Below are 19,338 nucleotides of genomic sequence, written 5' to 3'. Positions count from 1 at the left end.
ACCACAAGGTTGCAAACACGCGCAGTAATATGCATTCTTATCATTCTTGTTATGGTATCTATAGTACCTTTATTGCTAAATGAGGATGCACTTTTATTAATAATTAATATTAAATTTAAAGTTTGTTTGGCTTATTAAGTTTTTTTTAAAGCCATTTTAAAAATCATTATGCCCTACCTATGTTTTCAAATTGTAATTCGAAAATTCTTTTCAAAATTTTGTCGCAGAGACTGGTCTCTGGTTAAACATATTTATCTTATTTTTTTCTATATAAATTTTTGGGCGAATTTAGTTATGATTACCAATGAAGCGACTGACATAACATCGCAGCCAAGCTGCATAGACGGAAGAGAACAACTCCCTTTCAGTGCAGCTGATGCATCAGGTGCAGTGCGTATTGTGACAAGATGTTGTTTAGCTCGCTCCGCTCGACGAGGGACAACTCCACAAAAACAACAGCTTGTCAAGACGGGCTAACCTAATGGCAACAGTTGATGGCGGTCAAACCCAGTTGGCATCAAGTAGCTTTTTGTAAGCTTGGTGGCATTGGTGTCATTTGACAGTAGAAACTAATTTGAAGCTTCAAGACACCAATTTCTTAAATTCTTTGGTCCAATTTATTTTGGAGAGCAAGCTTTACATTTCTGAAAGTCAGTTTGTCACCCTGATGTCCCACAACCTGAAAGTTTGTTTTTCTCTAATAAGTCGTATACATATTCATTTTTGTTGTGTTGTTTAGGAATTCATACACAAACAAGTTTGTAGTCTCACAGGGCAGAAACATATCGGTCTTTATGAACCTATTCATTACAGAATAAGTTCATAAAGATTTTACTTGATTATTATACAAAGAAATTGCCATCAATCTATAATGAACATTAATAAACTGTCTCTCAGGCATTGTTCACACTAGTACCTTGCTAGTTGGGGAGCTATGATAAACTGTTAAGTCTAATAGCTATAAGCTATAGCTACTACACTTGACAAGCTATAGCTATATGCGGAACAATTGTTTTGCTAGTGCTTTTGCCGATGCTTCGAACAGGCAGCGTTTATTATAGTAAATACTATAAATCAATATAATTTATCACGATACAACGTAAATCAATACTACTGTGAGGTGTGAATTCTTACACTTATATAAAGTCATATCATGTATCTATTACATGTATGGTTAGCTTGTTTAACAGCTGAACCATTGTTTCTACTTGGAGTAGTGTCATGAACTTGTGTACCCACCCAGAAACATATGCATGCCAGCGAATAATGTTCTACGCATGCCACCTTTGCTAATTTCTTACATCTTCATGGCACCACCATCACATAAAACTTCAATCTAATAATGAACTTTACAATGTACTAAAGCAACTAAGTCTTTAGTACATAATCTGTAGAGGTATTCGTGTAGTCATCCCAAAATGATGACTGATCAACCTGATCATAAACATTCAAGTACACAACAATTTACATATTTTATAAGTTTTTATTATATATCGAAAAAACTCATATTTCTTGTGCAAAAAAGAACCGCTATCACGCCTATTGTCTAATGTATTTTTACAATAAAGCTAAAAATATCAATCACTTACAAACAGAAAAATTTCAAATTCATTTCAAATGGAATTTCAAATTAGGTAAGATATTTTCATAAGCAACTTAAGATTGTGACATAATGCAACGGAAATATTAATCAAAAATATGAGTAATTATATTGTTATGAGTGATAATCTAACACAATGAAGCCACTACAAAAAAGTTAGACCGCAACCATTAGCAATATTAGCGAAATCATCAGCCACAATATGACAATGGGAGATAACTGCATGCCTCAACTGCTGCTGTTCTTTTTATATTTATAGGCGCCTTTTAGTCTAGCGTAGTAAGCCTGTGCCTGGCTGTCAGTCACCATGTTGGATTGGACCTGTTGTCCTGGAGGTGCCCGGGAAGGCTACAAATAAACAAAGAATCAGGGACACGATGTTCACCGTCACAGCTTTGAAAAAAGAAGGTGTGAACTACGTGATACGAGTCTATTGTGTCTAAGACAATCAATACCCTCAACTCCAAAATCTAAAGCGGTTAAGCATGTGAGCCAGGGTAGTTGGTATTTTGCAGAAAGTTGTAAGTAGGCAATATGGAGTTAAGAGAAGTAACCAAAACAGTAAAAAATTGCAGGAAATAGGTAAGAGTGCTGACAAGTATTTCACAAACCTGCAAAAATGCAAGAAATGCACTTTAAATCCCTAGTTATAATATCATATTGTTATAATATGCCTCAGAAGGTAAATATTTCATAAGTGAGTAAGGTAATTGAGAAATGTGTAACATTTAAGATTTGCCAAATGCTTTCCTTGTAACTTTTGGCAGGAATTCAATAAAGCATACAATATACATGTACTAGCTGTGCCACCCGGCGTTGCCCGTGTAATAGAAGAGTCTTTCGACAGAAAATTGATTTGTATTTAACATATAACAACATTAGCCATTCTAACTTTCAAACTACATATCATGAAAGAAGTGTGTCGTGTAGTTGAAATAAATTAAGAGAGAAATAAAAACAACTGTTAAGGTTTGAAAACTTAGTCAAACGACTGTACCTTTCAAGCTAGTAGCCTGGCATATTGCCAATGGAAACTCTACTAAGCTAGTTAATAAGGTTAGGCTTCCAATGACAGTAAGAATTCCATGAATTTCCATGAAATTCCATGAATTTGAGTCTCTATTGTTGTCAAGCTCAGCTGTTATAATAATAGCTATAGCCGGATTTCCAACCGACAGACGGAATTCCAACACACGAACTTTGAGAAATATATATAGATGACACAAACTTATACAATCTTGCAAATTGAGAGTTGTTATCATGTTAACATGTTTCATGTTTTCATGTTTTCATGACTCCTTTTCATGTTAAATGTACAAAATGCAGAGCTCAAGGCTTGTGCATCTTTTCACTAAAATATGATTGAATTATCAAAAATAGAAAGTCTAACGAACTATAAAAATAAACAAATATAAAAGCTTTAGGCAACTTGAAAAGTGACCTAAACAGATGCGACAGACTGATTAGGCCAGGAGACATGTGGACTAGCAACGCTGACAGGTATGACCACTCCAACCAAACACAGGTAAATAAGGAAGAGTGATGTAATCACTGTGTTTATCTTTTGCAGGATGCTTCATTTTTTGGTAAAGGTAAGCATGGGGGCTTTTGTATTTAAACCAGGTGATAAGAGAATAAATAATTCCTGAACACTGATGGTTATTCACATATACCTATAAATTGTTGTAGTCTTACCACAAGCTAGAGCAAAACGACGAAGACTTTTCCTCCATCCAAGTTTTAATAGTGAACCACACTTGTGACAATCCGAATGGAGAGTGAAAGAAATGCAGTCAGAAAAGATGGGTGTTTTGTCGTCTGGGTTTTTTTTGCCCAGAACAAATGTTTTTAATACCTAAGTAGTGTCATTTAAGGTTGTGACCTTGACACGAATAAAAGGTGTCTCAGAAAGAGCAAGCGTGAGAAATGAAGGAAAATTGAAGACTGGTGGAGACATGGCAAGACAGAGTAAGAGAGAAAAAGAGCCATATACAATATGCGTGAGTTGGTTAACAACCAAAGTAGTACAGTTTATATACATCAGCATGAGCTGAAAAACCAACCTTGCGAAACACACAGAGTCTGAACTGTTAGAAACAAAAGCGGTTTTCCTTTGTATGTAATAACTTCAAATTATACAACAAATAAAAACAAAATACTTGTTACTCCTAGCAAATAAAATTGGGTGAGACGTGTGTTATGTCGTACTGACGGGAAGCACAATAGGCCACAAATACTATACAAACAAACGGACCAACATACGATAGGCTTTTCGCGTCTGCAAACATATGCTGTGAAGTCAAAGCAAAATGTCTATTGTAGAATCTTTTGTAAGACGAAGCTCTGCTGTAGTGGTTGGTTCAGCCAGCACAGATATAAGCTCATGAAGAGAAATGGAGAGAATAATATGATGCTACTAGTGTAAACCCATTAAAAGGGTTAAGTTTGTTGGTGATCCTTTATTCAAAAGCTGTCATAATCTGTAACTTGTTTGTCTCAATTGATCAGTGTGAGTGGATTGCTAACAGTAGTAATACTATTTTGTCAAGAGGTTTTTAACAGTTATTAATAAATTCTCATCACCACGCCATGGTATTATTTTGAAATGAAAAACAATGATCAATAGATGATACTATTTTTATTCGGAAGTAATGCAGTCATACGAACTGCACCCTCAACCAATGTTCAAAGGGTATAACGAGGTGTGATTATGGAATCTGACAATTACCAGGAATAGAAAACTTGTAAAAAGAGATACCGGTAGTGCCATAATAAAAGATTTGATGAATTTTAAATGGCGCCATTAATCTCGATAGAACAGGACAAAAACAGCCAATAGAAAGAAGAGAGTACATGTAATACGAAAGTGACCAACATACGAGGACGGAAGGAAAACTAACAATGGTGGTTTCATTGATACACAAACATGAGACCATAAACACAATGAGCATGAGATTAGAAAACCATGCAACAGAAAAACTGGAAGATAAAAAATATGAGATTAACTGGTAGGGTGCACAAAGTGGTAGGGTATGAACAAAATGAAGAATATGGAACTACATGAATTGCGCAGTCAGTTGTTAGTCGTGAGGTCAATAGGTCATCCAGGTGAGAAAGATTTACCAAACAATAATACGCAACTGACACATGGTGTATGAACTCACCTCGAAAGACCTATTAAGGTTTTGGGTACAATATGGAAGTGTTTGCTGCACATAACCTGTATTTGGGGAGAATGTTTGTTGAGGACGACTTGCAGTCACCTGTGCGCAATGAGAGGAGGAAAAGACGGATTCAATGAGAAATCAAAACCAAGTCAGCAATAGGAGAGAACGGAAAAATGTTTTAGGAAGCGATGGGAACTAAAACAGTCTCAGATCTGATGTTAAATCAGATACAGATGTTACATCAGATACAGATGTTGATGATCAAATGTTGATGATTAGACGTTACATCAGGTACATCAAAATTATTTTCCTCAAGGTAATTATTGCAATGAAATAGGGGATACACCAATAGTAAACACTCTGAACTAAGCAGTACCGTAAAACTTCCATATGAACGCCATGGCATTCTATATTTCAACCCTTTCCCTAGAGTGGTGTTTAATTAGAGGTGGTGTTCAAATAAAGGGTGGCGCTGAATTTTTCGCTTTGCTCATCAAAACTTTTGGTCACTAAATTGAACCCTTGACGGACAAAGCAATGCTAATGCTACCTATATTTTGCATTTTCTTTCGGGAAAAGCAACTTTAATGCCTATCAGGTTCAGCATTTTTACTAAACCATTTTCTACATACGCGTATGTCGAAGTATCAGACAAAGTTGAGCAAGGAACTACCTTGATTATAAAATATTACCGTGGTACCATTATTAATCATTTTGATGGTATCGCTTTTCAAGTTCTAAAGAAAAACCGTTAAGTTAAGGTGTTAGAAAACGGACATAAAAGTTTTAATTTTCAAAGACATTTTTAATGTTTGCAATTTAAAATATGTCATAAAAATGACTACGATTACGCCGTTTGGTGTTCCTGAAAAGTATTTTCATCGTTCATCAAAACGCTTTCAAGTTTTCAAGTAAAATTGTAAACCACATTATGGACGAATCCGAAAACAGTGGATACAATTTAGACCTTAATGACTTCAAATCGGAGTGTAGTTCTGATGATTGAGGCAATCGATCTTCTCAAGTACACATCACTAAAACCATGGCAACCCCTACAGAAATGACAACAGAATTAATTGTTATTGATGTAACGGAGTCATTATTAGTACCATTTTGTGGACATTTCTTTTGATCACTTTCTATTATGGGTTTGTAAAGATCAAAGAATGCCAGAGTGGTGCTCAAATAGAGGTGACACTTAATTAAAGAATAGCGCTGTATTTTTAGCCATCATGTAGTAAAGTTCTATTAAATATGACATTCAAATAAGGTAGCGTTCAAATAGAGGTTATACGATAGATAAGCAGAGAAGAAACTGTCCAGCAGAATCAATAAAAATAATTTGCTCAATAAATGCTTTAAGCATACCGATTAGTAGATACTTTATACGGTGAAATTAAGTCAACATATTTTGCTTCTGGAAAAATATAGCTCATGGACTGCCAAAAGAAATTCATTGTGTAAGTCAATACGTTATGGTTGCTAATCGTACAACGTAGCAGAAAATTGGTAGTTGAAGACTGACAGATGGCAAACAAGAGAGATGAAATTTTTGAACCTATTAGAGATAAGTTCGAAAATTCACTACAACCACACAAAGTGAGCGATAGAAGGGGAGAGGTAATAGAAGTGCTGATAATTTGTTTGATTGTTTTCAATAAAAAAAGGTAGGAAAGCGACATGTAATGAATCAAAGATGTTTTGCGGAGAAACACTCAAATGTGGTGGTATTAACATTGACTATTTGGATGATTAACATACAAGGACTACAGATAGTAGGTTAAATAAATTGGTGCATGTGTTGACTTGACAAAAGTTGACTCAAAACTTCTTTATAGAACTGGAAACTAAGTTTACAAGATGCGTAAATGCAAAATACTTATACGAGCATCACAAGAAGTTATATGATGTTAAAATGATCAACAAATGAAATCATGTTAAGAATCTAAGAAAATTATGTTGAAAGTCAGATGATGCATAAGTGAAAGTGCAACAGTTCCAAATGCTCTCAAGTACGAGCTGTTACGGCAGGCAAACAACTGGCATGATTTGAGCCTGACAGTCGGAGAAGTTATCAGTTGTGTGCCAATTCAGAAAGTTCAATGAATGATAGGAAGTTGAAAACAACAACTTAACAAAACAGACCGCCGAAGAATATGACTCGTACACTCCCTGTAAATCCAAAGAGCTGAACCGAAAAGGCACCAACCGCTAAGCATATAAACATAAATAAACTAACACCTCAGTGTTCGGTTATAAATTCAGCTAGACAGTTGAGACCACTGTAGAGACGAGAACATGTGAGATACATGTGTAGTTGGTAAGAACCGATAAGAACAAAGCAGCCATAAGAAGTCAAGGACTTGCATGGTCGAAATTATACGTACCAAATTATCTGGATAACTGGCAGCACAGAGATACTGACAATGAGACGGCTGTAAACATGCCAACACAAATTACTACACACCAACTCCTCCATCGACTGCTAAACTATATACAGCAAGCCAGTGCTCTCAGGGTAATTCTAGCAAATATATGACATCAAAAATTCAAGTACAGATACAGGTTGACGTGAGATGTCACTAAATAAGAAGTGCTTTCTGATGCAAGTAATCTTGATCGAAGAACAAAACAATCGACGGATACAGCAGTGTGCAGAATAAACTAGACCTCTTTGTTGGAAAACTAAAATTCTCATTTATAAAATTGTTACACATTCAGAATAGAGTCATTAGCCATAAATTATATAATACGGTAATCCTCATTTTGTCCCGATTTCAAATATTTAAACAAAACAACTGTAAAATTCTTTCTGATTGATTATGTAGGCTGAATTCTAAACATTTTAATTTTTAATGGTTGAAGATAGCAATCTGTACAGATATGATCACACCAAATACATTTCTATTTGCTTATTCCAAGTCATATACAAGTGTATGACATATATACATAGGGACACACAGACAAAAACATGGATGCAACAGAAAAGAAATGCTCAGCAGATAACATGAACTGTTTGGAATCCGCCATGTACATGTGATTACTAATTGGAAAGTTTTCATTCTGATAATGGAGTCAAATGATTGAACAATTACAGCTCGAAACACTCAAATAGAAGTTCATCGCTATGGTAGCAGAATAAACTTTCTGCAGTCTCGAAAGCCTACACAAAGACGAGACAAATGAGCATGTGAGATAGACGAAAATTAGAGAACATGAGCTTGTTAGGAGAATGTGACAGTCTCATGACAGTCTAATGACAGTCTAATGACAGTCTAATGACAGTCTCGTGCCAGTCTCGTGCCAGTCTCGTGCCAGTCTCGTGACAGTCTCGTGACAGCCTCGTGACAGTCTCGTGACAGTCTCGTGACAGTCTCGTGACAGTCTCGTGACAGTCTCGTGACAGTCCCGTGACAGTCCCGTGACAGTCTCGTGACAGTCTCGTGACAGTCAAGTGAAAGTCAAATGACAGTCAAGTGACAGTCAAGTGACAGTCAAGTGGCAGTCAAGTGACAGTCAAGTGACAGTCAAGTGACAGTCCCCCGACTGTACTGTGACAATCCTGTGACAGTCATAGATTTTCTGCGATAGACAAGTGAAGACATGATACTTGTAGTAAGTTGGTGTGAAGGCGCTGCATCAGCTGACTGCATCAACAGTGTGCTATGCTCAAGAGGATGTACATGCCCAAGACGTAAGAATCACACTCACCTTAGCTGACTCAATTAGGTAGGACGAACGATGATCAGACTGCAAACATTTGTTTATTTGAATCACAAAAGCTGCAACTAGATTTAACAGAAGAACTACATGTAGCTTCCTAAATGAGTAACTACATGTAGCTTCCTAAATGAGTAACTACATGTAGCTTCCTAAATGAGTAACTACATGTAGCTTCCTAAATGAGTAACTACATGTAGCTTCCTAAATGAGTAACTACATGTAAACTGTAAGACCAAAGTCTAGACAGTGACAAGGCTGCAATCGCTAATGAACGCTTCCTTGGCTTCGTGATAAAAAGTCCATTTTCTATTTACATATAGAGATAATTGCTTGAGCTGGTACAAGCAGTGGTAAAATATCTCGCTATTTTTCATGGGTTCTTACATTCTACCAACACAAGGTAAAGCTGGCAAATCTTATAAAAGTTACTTATTGAAAGAATACCCTTTATATCGACTTTTCGTCCGCAAAAAGAAAAAAAATTAAGTTAAACACATGAAGAGAGATGATACGTGAGAGAAAAGAATAATCACTAGCGGAACTGGTAAAAACCACCCAAAGAGATGAAATAAATACCAATCAGGTGTGTAGATGGTGAAATATCGTTGCAGAAAGAGCAGCACCTAAGATATAATGACCGCCATGTGTAAGCCCAGATATACATGCCTTAAACATCGGAGGTTACGTGATTTGCATCTGACGGTGAAATGCCTGCAAGTGTTTGTCTCTGTATAGTGTAAAGCTGCGGCTTGACTCCTAGCTATTCATCTATACAACGCCAGAAAATTCAAATGATGATACGATAAGATTCGTTAATGTAAACAAATGTTGACAGAATGAACTCCTTTAACTTTTTCAAAAGCACCAAAGAAATCAACAACTTGTTCGCGGTATCCATACCACTTGAGTGTTCCCTCTCATCTATGTTGACAGTTTCTTTACTGTTTACCAGGTCATTGGAACCATCGCTAACTCTGATCGCTAACTCGCTAACTGTAATTAATCCCATCACTTGAAATTTTACTGTTTCAACTTCAGTTGGTTTTAAATTTTGGCAGTTGAAAGGTCACCGGTCAGGAAATAGTACAGTTAAACCTTTTAATTTAAGTTCTTTGACATGGAATGTATAAGTTGAGTAATTACGAGGCTCAACAAAAAACTTCTAGATTTGACCTCTATAATTTTGCACAACATGACAGTATTGTAAGTGAAACTCAAAAACAAAAAACAAAATTTTAGTAAATTTAAACTACATATCGTGTCTGTTAGAGTAAGTTAAGCTTACTTACTCTAACATGAAACCCACCATTACTAAACTTACACTTCTGTCAACATGCTTTTAATATGCCAATAACGATTTTTTTTCTTACATTATTAATTTTAAGCCTAGTTGTTTATATAAATTGATATAATGTAATATAAATAATTACTTTATAGATAATTCAATTAATAATTAATAATAGATAATTAATATAATTAATTAATATTAATCACAGTTCTTTTGCTTCATATGGACTTGGAAAAATACAATGTATTCCTACAATAATATTTTTTTTGACAATTAATATGGCAGATTGTATGACAGATCGTATAGACTATTGTATGACAGATCGTATAGAATAATTGTATGACAGATTTATATATACAAATACAACACATCAACTAGACCCACTCAGTGTGTCGAGGTCTCACGGTATATCGAAACGGAAACAGGTTTTTAAAAGTACAAGAAATGCTTCATCTAGTCACCATCGACAAGCCATATTGCCCAAATACAGATGATACGAATATTGATGGCAGGAAGTCTTGGCTAATGACAGCTATAACAAACATATACATGTACATATGCATGCAATTTGCAAATAAATGGATAGTGAAAACTAGTTTTTAGCATTTTGAAAGCATAACGACCATGCTTGTTAAGCCTGGTTTCCATATGACAGCACAATGATCGTGCGCGGCGTAATGATCGTGCGCAACGCATTGCGTCGGATGCGATGCAGTGTTTCCATAGCGCGCGCGTAGGCGTCATGCTTTTAGGAAAATGTGGGGTTTTCCAGCTAAACGTTTTCGCTTTCGTCATTTCTGATTTACTCTTTCGTATGGGAGACAGAATTCTTCGCGGTATAAACATCATGGTGACACGCAGGCGGAGGCTTCTACTTTTGCTGTACCTCAGGAGAAGGATGCGCCGTAAAATCAACGCACTCAGAAGAATGCCCAGGAAACATGCATTTTGGATACGTGGTTCACTCAAAAAAAGGAAACAGCTTGGCCAGTACCATACTCTTTTTAAAGAGTTGAAGGAAGGAGATCGGGAAACCTTTTTCAGGTGAGTTGCGTGCGTCAGTACGTGTGTGTTTTCTTCTTTTTCATACACGCACGTGATAATAATGATAACGGTAATAATAACATTATCAATGCTGACGTACATACATACTCTAGTATCAGTTAAAAATCTCCGATGTGTTTATTGTTGCTTATCATCGTTGCTCAATTTGAAGATATATGAGAATGACACCTGAGCGATTTGACCACCTGCTCAGCTGTGTCTCACCATATATGAAAGCAAGATTCTGCCGGAGTCGTGAAGTTATCTCCCACGAGGAACGCTTAGCAATTACACTTCGATACCTTGCAACTGGTAAGCTGGAACATGATGCCTTTGATGTATTTGTATTTTATATTTATGTATTTTACTGCTGCCTAACAGACTACAATCGACAAATCTCGGCCATTCATTGTTATACACTTAAAAACATGCTTACCCAGTCTTATTCAATTAATTGTGTTAAAGATAATTGATTACGTTTAGGGCAATGGTATTTGTTGCAGGAGATTCTCAGCAGTCTCAAAGCTTCAACTTCAGAGTTGGACGCGCAACAATTTGCAAGATCGTTCGTGAAGTCTGTCAGGCTCTGTGGGACTCTTTGAAAGATCGCTATTTAAAGGAACCACAGAGCAGAGAGGACTTTACACTGATTGGAGACAAATTCACTTCTGAATGGAATATGCCAAACGTTATAGGAGCATTGGATGGGAAACATGTGGCTATTGAATGTCCTAGTGGAGGTGGCTCATTATATTACAACTATAAACATTTTCATTCCACAGTTCTTATGGCTGTCTGTGATGCCGATTATCGCTTCTTAAGTGTGAGCATCGGTAGTTATGGCAGCGAGAATGATGCTGGAATTTTTAAACACTCATCATTTATACGAAAGTTTGACCATGGAGTACATGATCTTCCTCCACCCACACAGCATGGTCAGTTCTCTATCCCATACTATTTGGTTGGAGATGAAATATTTCCACTTACCAATTGGCTCATGAAGCCATGGCCAGGCAAAAATCTGAGCCAAGAGCAACAAGTGTTTAATTATAGACTCTCAAGAAGTAGAAGAACGATAGAGAATGCATTTGGAATACTGTGTGCACGATGGCGTATATTCCGCCGGCCAATCCGTGCAAAATTGGATTTGGTAGACCTGATTGTCCAGGCTTGTGTTTGCCTCCATAACTACCTGATGCTCACCGATAATGCTAGCTACAAACCAACAGGCTTTGTTGATAGCTACAGCGATACGGGCGACTTGGTCGAAGGCGATTGGAGAAAAGAAGTAACAGAGGGTGGTGGTGCCTTAGGCAGACTCAGACCACGACCCCTCAACCATACATATACTGCAAAGGAGATCAGGGAATGCCTCACAAGATATGTTAACTCGCCAGAAGCAGCACTTCCATGGCAAGTACAGCTTGTCACAAGCACTGGGAAGCGGCAACATGGTGATACTGTGCAATGAGTTCACATTTCTTGTTCACTTAATTCAATCTGCGTGTCAAGTTATTTTTTATTCAATGTTTTTGAACTGTCATGTGACACTATATTATGATGTAAAACAAGTTGAAACAATACACCACAATGAATTCATCACAATACATGAAGTCACCACAATCAGACTAACTCTATTAGGATGTATATACATATTTATATATGTGTGTGTGTATATATATATAAGCGTGTGTGTATATACATATGTGTATATATATATGTATAATAGATATATGTATATATAGATATATGTATATATAGATATATGTATATATAGATATATGTATATATAAATATATGTATATATAGATATATGTATATATAGATATATCTATATATACATATATATAGATATATGTATATATAGATATATGTATATATAGATATATGTATATATAGATATATGTATATATAGATATATGTATATATAGATATATGTATATATATAGATATATGTACATATATATATATATTTATACATATATATTTATACATATATATGTGTACATATATATGTACATATATATTTATATGTATAAATATATATATGTATAAATATATATATATAGTTATATGTACATACATTTACATACATATCTACACATATGTATATTATCACACATAAACATTATATAGAAGCTCTAATATTATATATGCTTCTAAAGCATTTGCATGAACTGGCTAGTTTCTCCACTCCACTGCTGCTGCTCTTGCTGTTGGTACGCAGGCTCCGCAAACTCAGCGTCATCCAAAATTCTCAGGATGTCGAGTTGTGCTCGGCTTTTCACCCGTCCTTTGAGACGTCGAAGCTTTGGCACAATGCTCATAGCAAATAGTTTATCCTCATCTTCCTCTTCTGGTTTTTCAAGAGCCTTCAGGATTTGTTTATCGATCTACAACAATGAACCTCAAATAATACATAAGAAACATAAATAAATAATAAACATATAAAATAAATAAGAAACATAGATGAATGAGTACAATTTAGCAGTAACAGATATTTCAATATGGACTACCTCATCTGCCTCACTCTCCAACTTGCTAGCCTTCGACCATGGTCGTTTTCTAGAAGAGGTATATTTCGGTTTAGCAACTGGACCAGATGACGGAACAGTTGATGGAGCTGATGGTGAAACAGGTGATGGAGCTGGAGCAGATGATGGACCGGGTGATGGAGCAGATGATGGACCGGGTGATGAAGCAGAGGATGGGTCAGGGGATAGAATAGGTGATGGAGCAGATGATTCAGATTGCGCCGATGTCACAACTCCTCTTTGTTTGATGTGCGTGAAGAGCCATCGATATTGCTCATATTCAGAGTCTTCACATATAATGTCTTTTAGTCCAGACCCAGAAGGCCCTGCTCTTGCTCTGACATATCTATGGAAAAGAAAATAGTAACAAGTGACCACAACCATACTTCAAATACATATACTTTTATTTTACTACATTCACTAACTCACTTAGCTGATACACTTCCCTACCGTACGTGAACGCCTTATTTATTATTAGTATTACCAAATAATAATACATATACACAAGTGAAAATGAAACTAATTATTTTGAATCATTGTCACGCTTTTTTCGCATCGATTTTGTTGTCAACAATTCCTAGTAATCACCCAGCATGCCCTGTGCTAGTGTCAACATGTTAGAGTTCATGTCATCATCTTTCACTACGAAATTTTATTAATTTTTTTGGTCTCACCTTCCAATCCTCGTTCGGAACGAACGATAGCATTTCTGGCACATTGCCACCGATGATTTCATTCTCTCTGCCACCTGATTCCACGCATTTAATTTAAGTCTCTGGTTTCGAAAGCACTGGCTAGATTTATCATATATAGCCGGATATTCTTGAATTATTGAGAGCAGTTCAGATGTATTCATTACTGCCCCGCTTTCCTCTCCAATGTCTACGTTTTCCTTCTCCATTTTTACAGCTGTGTATTCCACTACGCTGATTTCTCGTAACCAATATTTCTCGACCGTTTGCATTGTGGGATAGGTTGAAAAGGTCGCGCGGTGTATTGTGGGATATCTCATCGCACGCACCCATCGCAAGGATCCATTCTGTTGGATCTTTGCGATCAGCGTACGCACGTCGCGCGACCGTCGCGCGTTGACGTTTCCATATCACAACTGGCCTACGCACGACGTCGTGCGCCTTGTTGCGAGCCTTGCGATGGCATATGGAAACCAGGCTTTATTTCCGAACACTATTGGATAGGGCTGGAGCGGACAGTGACAGCAGCGGAACAAGTACAAATACTTCCAGTTAGACCTAGAGGGTAACTCTGTGAATGTGTCTGGGGAACTTAAGTTAAAACAGTTTCAGTGGCCGACATAAATAAGACGATACTAAATTATCCAATGAGAATCGACACCTTTAGCCAATATAAAATTCTTAGCTACTAATCTGCATATGATAACCATAGCATTTTATGTATGGGATCTATGAGTGGGTTATACGATATAACTTTTTGCAAACGCCCAGCACGTCTAGAACTAGTTTTTCTAGCAGCCTGGCAGACAATACAATAATATAACGCAATAAAACAAACATGAAAGTTTAACATGAATGTTTTAAAAGTGGTTTGTTTCATCAATTTCGCAAAGTTTCTTCCAAAACCTTTTTAAGAAATCAAAATAGCTCGAGTTCCTTGACTAGAATGAAATACAATTATATGCGTGATTTCATGTAAATATATATGAAACTTGGAATCCAATCTAACTGCGTATAGCCAAATTAGTTCATCGATCAGCCCAGACACTCCCAAACGGAATACCTCTTGACATCTTGTCTAAAATAGCTCGCTAGACACCTTTGTCTAAAATACCTCTCGACATCTTGTCTAAAATACCTCTCGACATCTTGTCTAAAATACCTCTCGACATCTTGTCTAAAATACCTCTCGACATCTTGTCTAAAATACCTCTCGACATCTTGTCTAAAATACCTTTCGACATCTTGTCTAAAATACCTCTCGACACTTTTGTCTAAAATATCTCTGTAGACACTTTTGTCTAAAATATCTCGCTACACACTTTTGTCTAAAATAGCTCGCTACACACCTTTGTCTAAAATAGCTCGCTACACACCTTTGTCTAAAATAGCTCGCTAGACACCTTTGTCTAAAATAGCTCGCTAGACACCTTTGTCTAAAATAGCTCGCTAGACACCTTTGTCTAAAATAGCTCGCTAGACACCTTTGTCTAAAATAGCTCGCTAGACACCTTTGTCTAAAATACCTCGCTAGATACCTTTGTCTAAAATATCTCTGTAGACACCTTGTCTAAAATAGCTCGCAAGACACCTTGTGTAAAATATCTCGCTAGACACCTTTGTCTAAAATATCTCTGTAGACACCTTGTCTAAGATATCTCTCTAGACACCTTGTCTAAAATAGCTCGCTAGACACCTTAGTCTAAAATAGCTCGCTAGACACCTTAGTCTAAAATAGCTCGCTAGACACCTTAGTCTAAAATAGCTCGCTAGACACCTTAGTCTAAAATAGCTCGCTAGACACCTTAGTCTAAAATAGCTCGCTAGACACCTTAGTCTAAAATAGCTCGCTAGACACCTTAGTCTAAAATAGCTCGCTAGACACCTTAGTCTAAAATAGCTCGCTAGAAACCTTAGTCTAAAATATCTCTCTAGACACCTTTGTATAAAATATCTCTGTAGACACCTTTGTCTAAAATATCTCTCTAGACACCATTGTCTAAAATAGCTTTCTAGACATCTTCGTCTAAAATATCTCTCTAGAAAAGACCTTTTGTCTAAAATAGCTCTCTAGACATCTCCCTCTAAAACAATAGCTTGTGGACTGACCATTCCTGCCGAGGCGATGTGGCATGACTGTAGAGTGAAGCTATCAGTTTGTAAGTTACTCGGTCTAGGCATGGCTTTCTTCTTTATCACACGATTCTGCTGAGCGACGAGATCACTGAGGTCATCCAAGTCATTCAAGTACTCTTCTGTTTCTTCAATCTTTGAACCGGGCATATCACCAACTCTGTGACAAGAGTCAAATTTTACTAACTGCAACATTAGCTCAAAGAGATTAATTAATTTTTAAGCAACCTTGGCAACCAACAACAAGCGTGAACTACTGGCCAATATATAACAGTGGGTTGTAACAACCAGGATATTCTTGCATAAGGTAGAAATTGAAATACCGGGAGTTGCATGCTCTCTGCAACAAGAACAACCAAATTCATCAGACAAATCTATATTTGATTGTGATGTCGGCACCGGTGCTAAAACAAACCTAACGACTTCACACACTTTTATGGTTCTTAAAACTCTGAAGCTAGTTTTTGTAAAATTTATCTAGTAGCACGTTTCATTTATCATTTTTTGTTGTCATTAGGTGCAAAAATTGTCACGGTGCCAACTTACTGAAATGCAATATGGCCTCACCACTAAGGCAATTATCAAACCAGATGCGAGCGACCAGACAAACAATCCAAACATGCTAAACTCTCCAACTATTTTACGATGCTATCGTCTGCATGTACCGAACTCATAAGTGAGAAACAGCACCATCTGTGACTGACCACTAACAGTGCAAATATTTGTATCAAGGTAAGGAGGCTTCTTACACCAGGAATATAAGCTAAAGAGGAGCGGTAGATACATACGCTGATCCAACTTGGTAACGCCTAGCCATTTTTTTTTTCGTTTGAATAAATCCTCGGGCCTGCTGTACATCTCCTGAGAGGGCCGCATTGCTGACCATGTTTGAAGTGACACTGGCAACTATGTTCATGTTCATTTCTGCAACAGAAGAAAAACACTACTATAATAATGAGTATATTATATACATGTATTAATATAAAGTACTAGTAACGGAAATACTAAATATGAAACTCCGTCAAAGAGATGATAAAAGAGCTATACTTGTCCGTCACAAACTGACCTGCTTCAGCTGTCGCCCTATCATCTGTCGTTTCTCTTAAGTTGCTTATAACCCGCCGGTACTTGCCACCAGACCTCGTGGTAAACTCCAGCTGAACTTGAAAAGGCAATGAAGCAGCATGATCAGCAGTTACCTCAGAAACGGGTTCAGCTGTTATATTACTTTCTGCTTCATCAGGCTCGGATGCTGCAGCTGGTGCAACTGTTACATTTTCACCTTCTTGACCAGCTGCCGATGTAGGTCCGGCATCACCAGTGCTACCGGCAGCCGTTGCGTTGTCCTCACCACTGTCATTGGCTTGCTGGTCCTCAGCATCGATAGTCATAGGCTGCTCATCTACATAAAACAGTGCACATGCGTTCAGTATTTTTTTGAGGATTAGACAGAACTTGACTAAATCTTATAATTGTTACTTGACATTCCAAACTTGAGCGACTATCTTTTACCACCGTAAATACCTGCTGAGATATCGTTTAACGCACAAATAAAATAATATTGACGTAAGTTAAAAGTCATGAAAAAAACGGATAAAAAGATTTTAACACTGAGGCTTAGTTTTGGATATATGCAAGACCGGTTAGTTCCGGTTATAAACTGGTTAGCTAAGCACAATTGCTTTTGCCCTAAGTATCATCTGAAGCTATAGTTTTTTCACATTGTTTCAAAGACGGGATGTTAGAGGTAAATGAAGAAACAATGATTGCGGTACACCGAGTCTGATAGAGTGTATATTTGGTATAAATAGCAACAAAGTTTTAATGTAAAGCTTTTTTGCTGAAAGAGAAAGCTTTCCAGCTCGTCTATTTTAAGCCTTCATTACTAAGAATGTCAATCTGTGTCATTAGAAAGCAATGTTTTATCAGCAGCCATTGTTTATTTCTCAGTCAATTAGAAGTGCCCTCAGTACTTCAGCGATATCTCAAGAACTAAGCGTGCAATCAATTTGAAACTTCGGAATTATGTCGAAAATGTATTATGTACATAAATTTAATAATAATCTATATATATATTTCTCAAAGTATGTTCGTGTGTCGTATGTCTGTGTGCATTCCGGCTATAGCAATTACTAGAATAACTGCAGCTGGACAACAATGCTGACGCGATGTCATGGAGTACAGTCATTAGAAGCCTAGCAGCTTACTGCAATTTTCCATTGGCAACGTGCCAGGCTAATAGCTTGGAAGTTAGTTGTTTGACAAAGTTTTAAAACCTTTACAGTTTTCATTTTTCTTTTAATTTATTTCAACTACACAAAACGGTAAATGTTGTTATATGTTAAACACAAATCAATTTTCTGTCCAAGGACTTTTTTATTACCCAGGCAACGCTGGGTAGCACAGCTAGTCCTACATAAACTAAGTGCAGACCAAAAAAGCAAATTGAAAACTAACTTTCATTAGACAGGGTTCGAACTCCAAATTCTACGACTATCTCAGTGTCGGCTGAAACATTTCCCATCTCTTTTACTTGGGTACTTTTCTGTTCCGTCGTCTGCAGATCTCTGATATATCTGCAATCGAAACCCAAAAAGATAGACAATCAGTGGATATTTCTAGACGTATTGAGAATCATGAGACAAAGAGCACAATTTTTGAAAGCGTTCTAATTTTTTAATGGTGCTTTGTTAGCAATAAAAACAGCTTCGGTATAAGTTATGTTTTACAAAAAGGATAACTAAGCAAGTTTATTCATAGAGGATTTATATTTCCCAGCAATTCTCTCACACTTTACAAATGTGCCATGATTAGTATGATGGAACTTGCTCGAAAAGATATATTAAAATTGTACAGACTTCATTTGAATAGCCAACAACTTTCCGCTTCAATCATTATTATGACAGTTTCAAGCTTTTCTAACACACTTACTATTTGACTTACCTATAAGTATCTGCTGACAATCAGAAAACTAAAAATGATGTTAAAGATGATTATTTTTTCCTTTTACCGAGTAACAAAAAACATCATTTTCGGAGATGATTACTAATAGTGCCTATAAAAAATTAAAAATAGTGTACATATTGGGACAAAAAAATACTCAGATGGGAGGCAGAATTACTGTTTTTCGGATTCGAAGTTATAAAAAACCTTTACT

The 19,338-nt window shown here is 36.7% G+C and overlaps 1 protein-coding gene across 2 annotated transcripts in view; it reads right to left on the bottom strand.

Moving 5' to 3' along the window:
- Window positions 1–1,549: 1,549 nt before the first annotated feature.
- Window positions 1,550–19,338, bottom strand: part of LOC137403968 (circularly permutated Ras protein 1-like) — a 41,752-nt gene continuing 23,963 nt past the window's right edge. For both annotated transcript variants that reach the window (XM_068090111.1, XM_068090112.1), the window contains exons 10-14: window positions 18,639–18,757; window positions 17,248–17,583; window positions 16,970–17,105; window positions 16,158–16,341; window positions 1,550–1,948 (exon numbers count right to left, since the gene is read on the bottom strand). In XM_068090111.1, coding sequence (XP_067946212.1) covers window positions 1,829–1,948; window positions 16,158–16,341; window positions 16,970–17,105; window positions 17,248–17,583; window positions 18,639–18,757 — 895 coding nt within the window. In that variant the 3' untranslated portion in view covers window positions 1,550–1,828. The remainder of the gene's footprint in view (window positions 1,949–16,157; window positions 16,342–16,969; window positions 17,106–17,247; window positions 17,584–18,638; window positions 18,758–19,338) is intronic.

The sequence above is a fragment of the Watersipora subatra genome, chromosome 9, assembly GCF_963576615.1.
Source record: "Watersipora subatra chromosome 9, tzWatSuba1.1, whole genome shotgun sequence".
Classification (NCBI taxonomy): domain Eukaryota; kingdom Metazoa; phylum Bryozoa; class Gymnolaemata; order Cheilostomatida; family Watersiporidae; genus Watersipora; species Watersipora subatra.
The sequence above is the reverse complement of the archived record's forward strand: the minus strand, read 5'-3'. Positions and strand labels throughout refer to the sequence as shown.